Source organism: Camarhynchus parvulus, chromosome 3, assembly GCF_901933205.1.
Source record: "Camarhynchus parvulus chromosome 3, STF_HiC, whole genome shotgun sequence".
NCBI classification, from domain to species: Eukaryota; Metazoa; Chordata; class Aves; order Passeriformes; family Thraupidae; genus Camarhynchus; species Camarhynchus parvulus.
In genome coordinates, this window is record NC_044573.1 from 109,128,893 (window position 1) to 109,143,623 (window position 14,731).

At 40.8% G+C, this 14,731-nt stretch overlaps 1 protein-coding gene across 1 annotated transcript in view; it reads right to left on the minus strand.

Moving 5' to 3' along the window:
• PKHD1 (PKHD1 ciliary IPT domain containing fibrocystin/polyductin) overlaps positions 1-14,731 on the minus strand; it is a 237,982-nt gene that overhangs the window by 110,765 nt on the left and 112,486 nt on the right. Inside the window, exons 42-46 of the mRNA XM_030944782.1 lie at positions 11,276-11,388; positions 10,358-10,448; positions 9,101-9,235; positions 5,870-6,005; positions 4,408-4,654 (exon numbers count right to left, since the gene is read on the minus strand). Of these exons, the coding sequence (XP_030800642.1) occupies positions 4,408-4,654; positions 5,870-6,005; positions 9,101-9,235; positions 10,358-10,448; positions 11,276-11,388 (722 nt within the window). The remainder of the gene's footprint in view (positions 1-4,407; positions 4,655-5,869; positions 6,006-9,100; positions 9,236-10,357; positions 10,449-11,275; positions 11,389-14,731) is intronic.

Here is a 14,731-nt window from a genome sequence, read left to right on the forward strand (position 1 = left end):
ATACCTCAGATGATGGTCAAGCTGAGGGAGAAGGCTTGAAGAAATATCTTGTATTTCATACTCATAACACTCTTCATGATCTGGCTTTGCTGCCCATACCCCTGACTGCAGGGTGAATGGAAAGGTGTCCTCCAGTGGGCAACAAATTTCTCTTGGTGGGGTGTCTGAAATGCCAGAAATGCAGCAGAGTAAAAGCCAAATCTCTTAAGCTGAGCTGAGGAGTTGGTAACTGAGCAATCAATAATTTAATATTTGCCTTCCATGTTACATCACAGGAGCCCTCAGAGGATGGGTTATGGGGACAAGTGACCATGCAAGCTGCCCCTTGTGTGGGGGGACACACAGCCAGAGAGTGACTGAGGACACTGAGAGAAGAATCATGGTGGTCAGGGTGTTTCACAGCAGGGAGATGTTCAGCTGAAGGCAACACAGAGAGTAAATACAAAGGAAAGCAAAATTAGAGTAACCATCTGAAATTTCTTCACAATTCAAAGACACAGAGGTAGGTGGACACCAACCCATCAGCAGTGGCTGGGTTTGCAGCAGAAATGCATCACACAGAGAAGATGTTAGAGCTGATTTAGGAATGAAACCTAAAAAGTTAATCTCTTGCTCTGCAGCAGAAGAGGGAGACAATAAAAGGCTTGAACTACAAGACTGGTGCTGAGCAAGCCCAAGTAAAGCAAAGCAAAATCTACTGCTTCCCCAGTGAGAAAAGGAAAGCAAATTAGAGGGACCAAGAGGGAAACTCCCTTTTGGCAGGCGCAGCCACCAAGTGTTTGCAGTACCCTTCGCCGCAAGGTGCTGCCAGGCTGCAGATTATTCTAATGCTCTCCTCTTGTAAAAATTATGCATAATGTGAAGAAACTTTGAAAGTCACTTAATCATGTTATGACAATTTTTTAATGAAAATTTGTTTTAATATTAATAGAGATTCATAGTTTCATGATAATATGGGTAGCGGTGGCATTTGGAGCAGCCGTTTCTAGCCTGCAGCCATGCTGTGCTGTGCCATAGCATAAGCTGTGCTTCAGACTACTCAATAACTTTCTCACATATAAATTTATAAAGACTTTTATAAGCTCCAATTACATTTTTAAAAGACATAAAACCCCTCTTTAAAGTGTGCTTACGTGACACATTAGTTTAACTTTCAACTGGACTTTGTGAAGAAGGGTTTTGTTACAGCAATGCTAGCTTGGAAATGGATCTCCATTTCCTTGGAAGTTGTTGAGTGAAGCAGTTCAGGACAGAGAGTCACAAAATGTTCAAGATAGTAGTTCCCCTTTTCAGAAGAGAGCTTCCATAGTTTTTCTCTAGCAAAACATTCATTTTCTCCCAAACACATCGTTTATTTTGGGGAAAAGTGTCAATACAACATGTGCATCCTGGTAAATTAAACAGCACAAAGATAAACAGTGAATTGCCCACATTATATCATAAATAATTGAAATTGTTCCAGACATTCTTTTAGCTGGCACCAAACATCCCTATCCCTGACAGCTCCCAAGCAGGGCATCTTCCCTAAAGATTATTGCTGATGCAACATCCCTGATGTTTTGGAGACTGAGATGGTTAAAAATATGGCCATGTCCAATCCTTGCCAGTTGCTCTCAGGGTCAGAGAATGATCCTGAGGTTTCTGAGATAGAGGGTGCCATACTAGGTCTCCCCTCTTAAAATCCATTATTTGCCTCAACCTTCAAGATTTTTGGAGCTGGAATCCCATCCCTGAAATTCAGGATAAATGAAAAAACCCACCATCTCAAGCCTCTCATGCTTTTTTTGTTTTTTGAGGAGGACAGAAAATTCATGTTGCAGACCTGACAGGTCTCATATTCCATGGCCTGATAAAGCATGATAGAAAGATTTCTTCCAGAGAGATTTTTAACTCTTTTCTTGTCAGAAACTGAAGACAGCCATGAAACAGTGCTTTTGTCTTTTCATTGAGGAGAGATGGATCCAAGAGGAACTTGTTAGGAATTTTTTTCCTGTCACTCACCTATCTTTATTCTCTTTACTCAACCTCTGCCAATTGCTCCTAGTCATGTTTTGGTGTATTAATCCTAAACTATTCCTTTTTTATTGCAAACACTCTCCAAACACATCTGGATAAAATTCACCCATTCTCCTTCTCCCATCCCCTTATCCTCTGGTCATGGTGTAGATATTTTATTGACTTTTACTCTTCATCCCCTCCAGCTCCTTTTATTCCCCAACCTGGTCCTCTCCCAGGTTCCTTTTGGACCTCTATCTATCTGAACAAAGCCTCCCTGACTCACCACCCTCATTTGGCTGGATGTGACAGTATTTCAACTTCACATGACAGTGATTTGACTGCTGGGGACTGCTGACAAGAGAGGATCTGGAAGCATCACAGAGAGGATGCTCATGGCCCCTGGGGTTACTCTGCTGAATACACAGGAGGACAGGCTAACAGCTGGCTTCTTCTTCTGTCAAGGATCTTTGACATAAATTGACTCCCAACTCATGCAGATGAATAATAAAGAAGCTAAATAAAGGGTACTTGCTTGAAATAAAACCTCAGTTGAGAAGTCATTGATATGACTAATCATCGAATCCTGGAATTATTTAAATGGGAAGGGACCTTAAAGCTCATTTAGTTCCCACCCCTTGCCATGGGGAGAGACACCTTCTACTAGACCAGGTTGCTCCAACACCTGTCTAACCTAGTCTTGATCACTTCTGGGGAAATTCTCATGCAGTTTACTGGGAAGACAAAATTTAGGCCCTGTTAAGCCTTCCAGCAATGGTGCAGATGGAGTCCTGCTTGTGCTTGCTCTTTACCCACCTTTTGATGCCAGGAGAAACAAGGCGTGTTCAATATATGAACTGTCATGAATTATTAACAACTACATTGTGGCAGTATCCAAAAGGACCCAAACCACTCCACAGGCAACATTTAGAGAAGCTCCATCCACCCACACAGCATCAGCCCGAAGATCTTGCAGTCCATTTCAGCAAGGTAAACAGAGACTGGAAAGGGAATTAATTTCCCCAAGACCTCATGGTTAACTGCTTAGGAAAGACACCAAGCACTGTTTTATTTTGCCTTCTACCCGGTATTCTTTTAGTTACATAGGAATTACTCCAAGCTCTTAAATTTTTGCAGACTTTTGGTTTCATTATGAGACACAGTAATCACATGCAAAGCCTCCAGGTAACTCAAAGTCTTATAGTTTTCTCCTTCAATGGAAAAGCTGAATAGTTTTTTTCCTGTTTGGGAAGGGGTTGGGGTTTTCCCCCTCCTACTTCTAAAACATTAATTATGAGGCAGACATGAATAATTAACAGCCCTCTGACAGAGCACTTCAGGATTTCTGCCTGTGTACTACTAACCTGAGACAGCAAAAAATGCATAATTGTTCAGATTTTTACTTGAAAAGGAGAGTGAAATATTGAGCAGGGGACTGGGAAGGGAAGATGAGCATGGGAAGAAAAGCAGGGGTGATGTTTAGATATCTAAAAGTCTTTTTCACCCTTTTTCTTATATCAGAGTTTTGGAAGTGTCCTCCCTGGGGATAGAAGTGGGGGCAGTTCTTGGCTGAACAGCATTCCTCCACTGGATCCCCTCACCGGCCAGCTGGTGAAAGGCAGGGAAAATTCCAGCTTGGGGAGACAAGTGAACTGGGACTCAACTGGGAGCTGTACAGCCACCAAAGCTGATGGGAATGACCTGGCTGTACCCCAGGACTGGATTATTATTAGAACTCTTTTTAATTTCCCAAGCTATCAAATACTTCAGTGTGAATGCCAGATCTGACACAGCATCTCCAGGAGATCCTTTTCCTTCCGCCATGTGGGTATTTTCTGGGGTCCCCGTGGCAGGAAGGAAATGATGAATCTGACTCCATGTTCTTAGAAGGCTAATTTATTATTTTATGTTACTATAGTATATTAAAGAATACTATACTAAACTATACTAAAGAATAGAGAAAGGATACTTACAGAAGGTTTAACAAGATAATAATGAAAAACCTGTGATTCTCCCAGAGCCCTGACACAGCTGGACTGTGATTGGTCATTAAGTTAAAACAATTCACATGTTGGATAAACAATCCCCAACCACATTCCAAAGCAGCAAAACACAGGAGAAGCAAACAAGATAATATCGTTTTTTTTTTTTCTGAGGCTTCTCAGCTTCCCAGGAGAAGAATCCTGGGCAAGGGGATTTTTCAAGAAAATATGACAGTGACAGCCATGGAGTGACCGGCTATGGGAGGCAGGACAGCAGATTAAGAGATGCCACTGCTCAGGCTTTAGACCTAGTTTAGGACCAAGCAGAGAGGCAGCAGTCCTGGCACTGAGCCCAGGCCAGCAGCAATCTCAGAATAGCACATAGAAGCAAAACCCATGCTGTATTTTGGGAGGTGGAGCAATTACTTACAAATGAAGATCCATACGGTGGAAAACAAAGTCACTGTCACAGACACTGCCACCAGAAGCTTGGCTGAAGTTGGCACTGGCTGTGCAAGATGCTGCCAGGATATCTGTGGAAGGCAGGATGTGACTTCCCTTCTGTCCCGTGGTGGAGCCATCAAGGTCCTCAAGGATGGTAGAGTGAGGAAAGGGGAAGGACACTTGGAAAGGGGAATTGGTGAATTTCAGATGTTCAGCTGTCACTGTAAACCCACCTGTGGGTGATAAGCAGCATGTCAAAAAAACAAAATGGTCACCTCATGTAATGGGGCTGAAGACAATTCTCTGGAGGAAAAGAGACCAACTTCATTCCACCTTGCCTTTGGAAAAATGTCTGATGGGTCAACAAAAATGGGGAGATCCAGGAAAATAAATGGAGATGGTTGTAGGAATAGCTGTTGCTGTGCCAGACCAAACCTGCCCAACACCCTGCTGTGACTGTGGTTCAGACACACCTGATCCAGGTGCTGCTCCTCCAGCATCTCCTCAGTGACTTCAACCACTTATTCACAGGCCCCACAGCCAAAATTACAGTGACTCTTATAGATCCTGTCTGCCTTTTTTTAGAGGTGAGTACATGGTGTAAATGCGCTTGACTCTTTTGTGTATTTGCAGCACGTGGCAGAATAAAGCCTAGGCTGAAAAGTGAGTCTGGAGGATTTTTTTACCAGTGAAACAAAGATAGCTACAAAAAAAAAGATGAATATTCATGCAGGCCAAAGTTTTTGAGTGCATTAATATTTACAGAAATGTCAGAAAATCATTGCCTCATGGACTGTAACAAGTCAGCTTTGGCAGGAGTGCCCTACAACACATGGGTTACTATTTGACTGTCCTGTTCCCAGTTTTAGCCTGACTAAGCCAGATTTTACTATTCCTCCTGTCCTTTGATCTCATCTCCTGAAATCCTCTCCTATGTTATTGTAAGACAGTCTTCACTTATATATAAATACATTTTCTAACAACACAAAAGGCAATTGCAGTTGGAACATTCTTCAAAGAGCCTTTGAGTACCTCTTCAAAGTTCAGAAGGATGCTTAGCTTACACATTATCTTAGGCAAATTCACCTCAGGTTTAGGCTGGTAAGCAGTTTGGCGGAATTCTGTGAGGTGGTGTCACAGCTTTTAAAGAAATCATCACTCCTGAAATCTTACCTCTCAAAATAAAGATGCAGAAACAAGGCAGTGTATAAAACCCATTTACACTGAGAAAACTGTATCAGTGCAAAAATCAGGCTACTTCTGTCTTAAAATGCAATATGTGGCTTCAACTGAGCGATGAAGCCATATCCAGAAAGACTGGGGAGAACCTGAAATCTCAGCCTGTGCAGAGGAATTATCAATGGTCATCTGTTGAAACTATGAACTTGTAATGGCTGGGGAAGCTAGGGATTTGGGAATCCTGAAAAATAAATATAAATCAGACTCACCCTGCCCTTGGTAACAGCCAGAACAAGTCCTGATGGCTGTGCAAGTGTTCACATCAAAGTTCCTGAAAGCTGTATTGGAGATGAGGAGCTGGTATCTTTTGGGAGTCCTTAGTCCTGCAGACATACAGGTCCCATCCTGAAATGAAGAAATGAAGGAAACATCACCATGTGAATCAGGGATGGAATGATCTGGGTTGGAAAGGATCATAAAAGTCACCTCATTCCAACCCCCTGCCATGGCAGGGACATCTTCCAAAAGACCAGGTTGCTTCAAGTCCTGCCTAACCAGAAGATGGAGCATCCAGGATGCAGCAGCTGGGAATGCAAGAGTGTGACTGCCCATAATTGTGGAGTTTAAAGGACAGATGTAAACCATTGTTTGGCAAATTCTGACAACACCCATCTACTTCCCCTCTTGAAGCAGGTGATAGCATCACTCTTCAGGGCAGCTCGTTGGCTTTTGTTTGAGTTGTTACATAATAGTTATGATTGGACATTCCCTGGGGAGAAAGAATCCACCTAAAAGCCACAGTGAGTGGATTTTTACATCCCTGTTTCACTTTGCCTTTTCTGTCCAGCGAGTGGGAATTTTTCCTACTCTGCAAAGATGACCATTCTTATTTCTGTTCTAAGAAAAATCTGAGCACTGAAATTCAAAGGGATTTTGTGTGATTTGGCATGGGGACACACTCAAGACAGGCTCTCTGAAAAGCTCTAGAGGACTTCAGGGTCTATTAGAACTTAAAAAGACAGAAAGGAAGAGCAAAAGCCATGGGAGATGAAAAACACAATCAACAAACTGGATTTTGGGGCGATTGTAGTCCACAGCAGAGTGGAAGTATACAACCCTCTGCCCAACTGTCTTGGAAACAGGCTGGAAATAAAGATATACTTAGAGTTAGTGAGCAGCCTGGAGGAATAAGGGCTGTCAGGAGTCTGTGATACTGTTTCTGAGGCCAATGAATACTTGTAGAATATATCTCAGAAGCCATAGTAAAGAATCAATCAAGAAATCCACCCCATGTGAAAACACCTGCAATCAAAAAGAAAGAATGGAATGGACTCTTATAAGTACATTATTACTTCAAAGAGAAGGTGCTATCTTTAATCTTTGTAAGGCACAGTAGTTCCATCAGCTGTTTTATTTTGAGGTCAAAACATCAGGAGTGATAGTTCTGGTCCTTGGACCATCCTATTTCAAGTCACTGCTAAGCAGAAATCCCTGGTTTCTGGTAACAAATTGCTCAGAAAGTCTCTATTGGCTTTTTTTACACTTCTGGTCCTTCCATCCCACCCAATTTCCTATATATATTAAATTAATTAATTTTATTTAAACAAATAGCAAATAGACCAGTGTGAGACAATAATTCCTCCCTTGTGTGTCTCAGAACTCTTGCTTTCTCCAGGAAGAAATATTTCTCCTTAAATGGTCCCACAAAGACAGAGCTGCTTGATGAGAACATGGAGGGGGCTTTCTGAATGCCTTGGAAGTTAAAAAAAATCTTTCACTTGGCTTTTGCCAGTCCTGGAATTAGCCCTGTCACTAATGTGTCAATGGATCAAAGCCCCAGATTTTCAATGCCCTGATATTTCCAGAAAACAATCTTGTTTTAAAAACACTTTTTTCCAAAAAGTGGAAGGGCTAACAGAGAGGAATATCCAAGGTTCCCATTAAATTAATGTCATAAAGTTTTAATTGATATTAAAGAGACGTCATTATTAAAGGGAGAATTACATACATTAAGATGTAAATTATTACAAGGAGGGTCTTATCATGAGATAATCAAAGATAATCCCCCCCGAGGTACTGAAAGAAACAAGGCACAGCATGAGTGCCTCTAAATCTCTCAGCAAGTACAACACTGGAGTCCTAAAATGGATCCTGCAAAGCAAAAACAGAGACATCCACCCCCTGGTGTCAGAGAAATTCACTGGGACACTGCAAGGCTGGACAGTGAAGCCAGAATTTTATCAGAACCATCTACTTAGATGTAACCTGCTAAGGAGGTTCCTTTCTGTGAGCTTCTAAAGAAAACTCATTTAAAGTACTTTTTTTTTTTTTTCTGACAGTCAGAGAGAAAATTAATTTAATGAACAATAGAAAACTGAGCAGGGGAAAAAAAAAAGACCTCAAAATCATGAACAAGCATCTGTAACAGTTGTAACTAAAATTCCATTGTTATCCATGTTATTAATCTGTTAACAACCTGGTAGCACCCAAAGGACTTTGTCCAGCTGCCTAAAGAAAATAGTGGAAAAAGAACATATTTACTGCATAAATAAAATTACATTTTGTCAGTATTTTTCATTCTCAAGTAAAAAAGTAACACTCTGTGTTCCAGGTGGACCAATGATGCTGAGAGCGAGCAGAGGAATCCAAAGTGTTAACAAGGATAGAAGCCAAAGCTGGTGTTCCCTCTCAGTATTCTCAAATTACTAAACTAAACCCACCTGTGCATAGTTAAATGGTACTAAATACAAAAGGTGTATAGGAATTTTAGAAAAGCTTGATTAAAGAAAAATTAATATGTCTCTCAAAAAGTCAGGTTTGTTGAAATTCCAAGATTTTTCTGAGACCATATCAACACTAGAAAAAAATATGAGTAGGAAAAAAAATTTGCACTTGTCTTGCTAAGATTCTTCAGGGTTTTGTGTTTGTGATTTTGCTTTCACTTTTTGAATGTTCTTTTAGAAAGAATATACAGGATTATGCCTTATAGTGTGAAATTTTGTAGTAGTTTCTAGTGAAAACAGAAAAACCAGAGTCCTTGTTTCAAATTTGCTTTAAAAAATCATAAAAACTTCCATGCTGAAAGGAAAAGATGTTGGGAAAAAAACCCCAAAACCTGTAGAACTGTTTTGGTTGGAAAAGCCCTCTAAGACCATGGAGCCCAACCACCAACCCAACACTGCCAAGGCCAACAGTAAAAAATGTCCTAAGTGCCAGCATTTACATGGTTTTTAAAACCCTCCAAGTAATTCCACTACTGCCCTAGGCTGTCTGTCCCAACACTTGAAAACCTTTCAGTGAATATATTTTCCCAAAATCCAGTCTAAACCTTTACTGGTGCAACTTGAGGGCATTCCCTCATAATCTGTTTAAAATCCAAGTTTTTCCCAATCTGCCATGGAGCAGGGGCTGTTCTCCAGGTTGCTTTCTAATTTCTCCAAATTCCTATTGAAACATTGCTGTGAGACTTAAGAGACATTGAAATTCCTTGCAGTTCTTACCTTTTGCCCAAGGTATCCGTTTAAAACACTTTCAGACACAGAGGTGTTTCCCAGGCTTTCCACAATGTCAATGCCAAAATCTTTGCAAGCAGAAATCCAGAAATGCTGGAGTTCAAGGTTCCTGCTACTGAAAATCTACATGAAAGGAAAATAAAATAATAAAAATACATATAATGCTTAAATAATAGAATGGTTTAGGTTAGAAGGAGCCTTAAAGACCATTTCATTCCAGCTCCTCCCGTGGGCACTGACACCTTCCACTATCCCAGGTTGCTCCAAGCCCTATTCAATCCAGCCTTGAAAACTTCTGGAATGGGGCACCTAAAAGAAAGAAGACTGTTTCTAAAGGGAGCCCATGGAAAAAAGCAGAATAAACTTAGTTATTTGTGTATTTTAGGTCAGTCACATACAAAGAAATTACAAGTTGTGCAGAGAAAACAAACAACAACAGCAAACCTGCAAATCACCCTTTTACTTCTTTTCATACAAATAGCCTTTCCAGAGAGGGAACACATCAGCCTGAAAAACCACACTGAAAAATTGGACACCTTCAGAGGAGGAGTCATAGGGATGGGTGAGGCTATAAAACCTTACAGATAAACACATACAAACTGTTCAGGTCATCAGACAGGAATTAATAGGATCACAGGCTCCAAACTGTGAGCATGAGAAAAAACATGACATAATAAAGGGTCATGTGGCTTTTAAAAATCAGATTAATTAATAGCGAGTCATATTAGCTGGAGAACAAAGCTAGACATATTTGATAAATAAATAGATAAATAAAAAGTGCAAAATTTTAAGAAGAATAAAAGCAAATCCCATGGAAACCATCAGTTCTATAAAGGTAATATATCTACCTATTGCAATCTTTATGAACAGCTCAGATATACTTAGAGATCTTTTTATTTGGCAACATGATCTAATGGAAGGTGACCCTGCCAATGGGACAGGGAGGTTGGAATGAGACGGATTTTAAGGTCCCTTCCAACCCAAACCATTCTAAAATTCCATGACTTCAATGGCAGACAGATGCTAGATGATTGCAGAGAACACCAGCCAGTGAAAGTGGCAATGACTCTGCAGCAAAAAAAATTCACACAAATCAAATTTCTGGCTCTTTCATTAAAACAGGAGCTTCCAGGTGAGGGACATGGACATAGAAGCGCAAGAACTTTTAGACAATCAAGTGTGGAGGTGAGACTGGTGACTTGGAAAGACCCTAAGCATCACAGCAGGCAGCGGGGACAAACCTACCTGTGCTCCCCCTTGGCAGTTCCAGGCTCTGAAATTGTTGAACTGAACACGACTGTCTGGCAAATACTCTGGGTATACCAGCAACCCATGCCTGTTTAGAGAGAAAGCCATGGAGACTGTTCCTTTACATGGCAAGGACTGGTGAGCAGATTTTTCTATTCATAATTTTGATATGTAAAACCTTAAATCTGTAACAGTTGTCTGCATGAGACTTTATTTCTTAAAAGCAAAGTCACGAGTTTTCAGTGTTAGACCTATCAGAGCTGAAAAGGAGTGTGCAGCGCCATTGAGAGGTTCTCACTATAAAACACCCTCCCATGATCATGAGTTTTCAGCCAGCATCATCTTCAGGTAAGCCTGACATGAATCTGGACAGTTAAGGCTCTTCTTTATCTTGGATTCAGCTAACTTGGATTACAGCCCAAATGCATTCCTGAATGCAGCACTTGGTTTGACCTTCTCAGAGATTTAAAATCCAGATTAATATCCAGATTAACTCCAAATTCAGGTCACCTTAACCACTGATTTTCAGTACAATGCCATTTGTTAATACTCTTTCTCCAATTCTCTTTCTGTTTTAGGGAAGTACTGGTTAAAACTTTTGTCAGTAGCTGTTTCTGGATACTAAAGGAACAATTGCTGCATGAAATGTCACAGAACCATGGAATCAGGGAGTGTTGGAAGGGACCTTAGAGATCATCTTGTTCCACCACCCTGCCATGGACCAGGACACCTCCCTCAACAATCCTGCCCTGCTCCAGACAATTCTGCTTGCAAGAGACAAGGACCTGAAAGGGTGCAAAACTGAGGGGAAAAGTCCTGAAAAGAGGGGCAAGGCCTTTTCTGCCCACCACTGCAATTATAGATGGCACAACCATTTCCTGAAGGAAAATCTCCTTAACCAAACTCCCCAAGTACCTTGTGCAGGAGTGAGCTGTGTTCTCACTGAAGGACAGAAGAGGAACTTTGGATGGTCCCTCAGGGGAGAGATGAAAGAAATAGCCATACCCAGCACCACACACTGTGTTTCCCTGTAGAGAGGAACATGTGACTATGAAAATAATATTTGCACAAGTTTCTGGAAATCAAATCAATTTAAGAAACACACAAATTAAAATCCCAGCTGTGGTCCATTCAAATTCTGGTAAACTGGCTGGTGGAGACTTGTTCCTCATTTCTGTGTCCCCAGTCTTGTTCTGTTTTCACTTTGACCTTGGTCCAGTTGTAAAAATACTTCTTTTTAAACCAGACAAGGAAGGCTGGCCAAACAATAGAGACAAACAGCAGAAAAATGATGTGAAATCTTAAAGAAGTAGGTAAGAAAAAAATGTGTTGAAAACTTACATCTATAAACTCCTATATAAGAAAATGTCAGGAAGAAAAAGTGAAGCACAAACTAATCCCAAAGGTAAATCACAAACTAATCAAGTTTATTGGTGTCCTTCTCAGTCTCAATACTTCTCTTATCTCAAAAAAGTGAGATTCCTAAAAGTCAAGAGAAAGCAAAGAACAACATCTTCAGGATATGTCAGTGACTGAACAATTAAACTTCCTTACACCTGTGGTAAATTATGTGGTTTGGATCATTTTTTACAGGGTAACTGAATAACCATAGGAAGATGCGCTGTAAGTTATTGTCATTTAATATGTCTTAAAGATATTGAATTCTAAATTCTGCACTTGAGTTACATTATTTGTGTTGCAAATAATAAAATAATAAAAGGACATAAGGTCTGACTGGCCTTAAAATTAGGAGTTTGGTATTTACAGAATCTGCATTAAGTAGGTTATATGAATTGCATTGGATATGTTCTGAACTGTTCTACTCTAGGACAAAAAACTTGCTCTTGCCAGCTTAATTTGGAGATCAGCCAAGCCTAGTTGGGTTTGGGTTTGGGACATATTGCAATGTCTTCATGTATGTACCTGTGCATGATCTCTCTCACTTGCCTGAGGTGTGTGAAAATTTGAAGTCCAGGCTGGTAGATTTTAGCTCCCTTTTTAGAAAAAAAAAACAATAATAAGACATAGGCATGTGCAGAAGGCAATACTTTTGGTCTATCCTCAGACAAAATTAATTGCTCTCTAGAGGTATGTGGCTCTCTGAGGGGGGGGTCTAAGATGGCCTTTCTTGCAGCTCTAAGGAGGGCTTGTTCTCTAAGATCAGGTCTGACGCCACCACTCCCATTCATAGGTCACTGGACACTGTTAAAATACTAATGACTTTTTGGTCCCTGATGGTCCAAATCAAAGCTGAGCCTGGTGACCTCAAGGTGAAACCCTCCATATACCAATTACTTTCTTCTGACCCATCCAAGCGTGCTCCCTGCAGTCCTGATCTCTGACATCTGTCAAGGAATAAAGTACTGAGACCCAGAGCTCTGCTTTCTCTATCCCCTGGTAAAACTGCTGCTTCTTCTGAAAGTGCAGCCACAGAGTCTTTTTCTTTAACAAAACACTTCTGCAGTCCAGTCACATCATTTCCAGGATATTTTACTTGCGACTCCAATCTTGCGTTCTACAGATGATTCATAAGGAAAAGGAAAAAAAAAAAAACTGCATATTTATTCAGCCAGCTCGTGGCTGGAGGGCAGGGGTTTTAGGCAAGCAAGGAATTTTGTGTGGAAATCAATTCTTTGTGGAAGTCAGTATATTACGAATGTCCATGCAACCAAAATTCCAGAGAGAAATTACCTCCCTGAGCATGCCAAAAACCTGGAGGTATGCACTGCAAGTCACTAAAATCAAGGGGCTGGCGGTTTAAGTGTCTCTTAACTGTTACAACTCTGCTGGTGTAAATACTTCATGAATTTCTTTCAGATAGCTGGGACTCAAACTGTTGACCTTAAAGATGACATTAAAGCTCTGGACAGTGTTCCCAGCAACTACTCCCACAGTCTGAGAGTTGGGCAGGATGTGAGTGAGTACTCACAATGTGCCTGCTTTGGTGTGGGCCCACTTTGCAGGAAAGGGTTTGGAAAAGATCTCAGCAGGGATGGGACAGTGGGAAAACGGTGCCAGACAGATGCAGCCTCACCTCTTTGGTGCTGTGGAAAATGGCTGGATGGGGTGACACAAGGAAACAAATGCATTTACCAACAGTGTGACAATCAGTCACTCCTCTGACACGGAGACACCAGCTGAGCTCCACCCCATTCATTCATCTGAGCTGTTTCCCAGTCCTCAACACCAAGGCAAGAAAGGAAAGGGAGGTTCTCCCTGGATTTCCTAAACCCAGTCCATATGTTGTTATGTATGAGCACTGCATGCTAGCTCTGGCATTTCAGGGCATTGAATGTTTATGGGTTGGAACAGCAAAAAGGCCAAAACTCACCAGGCCCAAGAGAGACGGCATAAAAAGATAAAAACCTACTTTTTACAATTATTTTTCCTGCACACAAAAAGAAAACCAAGAACATAGGGTGGATGTTTCAGTGAGAAAAAAAGCCAATATCACAGAGGAGCATCTTCAGTTCCTTGCACTGGTAGCATTAAAAAAAAAAAAAACAAAACAGCCTGCTAATGAGATTGTCCATGACTCTAAAAAGTGATAACCTGGGCTCACACACTGTGTTTAAAAAATTATACTAACCTTGTAATAATCAGTTCGCACTCATACTGTCCAAGTATAAAATTTTGTCTAACAGCCTGATTCACCAGAGCACTTAAGAGCTAAAGTCAAATGGAAACCAGTGGGAATTGGGTCTCCAAATGTCTTTGTAGGCTCAGGTTTGAGTGACTGCTGTGTCCCAATTTCCACACCGTTTAGGCCACCACTGAATTTCAAGGAAATTTAAGCTCTTCAGCCACCGATGCAAATTTAAGCTCCCAAGTAAATTGACTAGTTATGAAAACATTACTGCAGGTCTCACTGTGGAAAGGCTTAACCCATCATGCACAGAAGATGTTACACAGCTTGGACCTAGAGATCTCTGCAGTCCCTGCCTTAAATATTGCAGTCAATAAGTTAAAACCAGTAATCAAAAGATGGAAATCTGAAAATAATATTAAAAAAAAAAACCCAAAAAAACAACACAAAACCAATAAACAAAAAGACTGACAAACACCTAAAATTAAATTCTTAACTGGGAAAATTTCTATTGCATGTTCTGGCCTGAGAACCAGGCAGGTGGAAGATGAGTCTTTCTCATTACATTCTTCAAATTTCCCCAATGAACTAAGATTATAAATACCCAAAAAGCTTGAGTCATTTGATCTGAGAATTTTCATGAGAGAAAAGGCGCTAAGACTACAGCATCGTAATGCTGGTGCTGCACCAGCACCCCTGGAATTTAGTGATTATTATTGCACTAGGGAAAAGTCACCAGTTCTTTTACCAGGGAGAAATGTGACCTTTTTCTCTTGATATTCCTG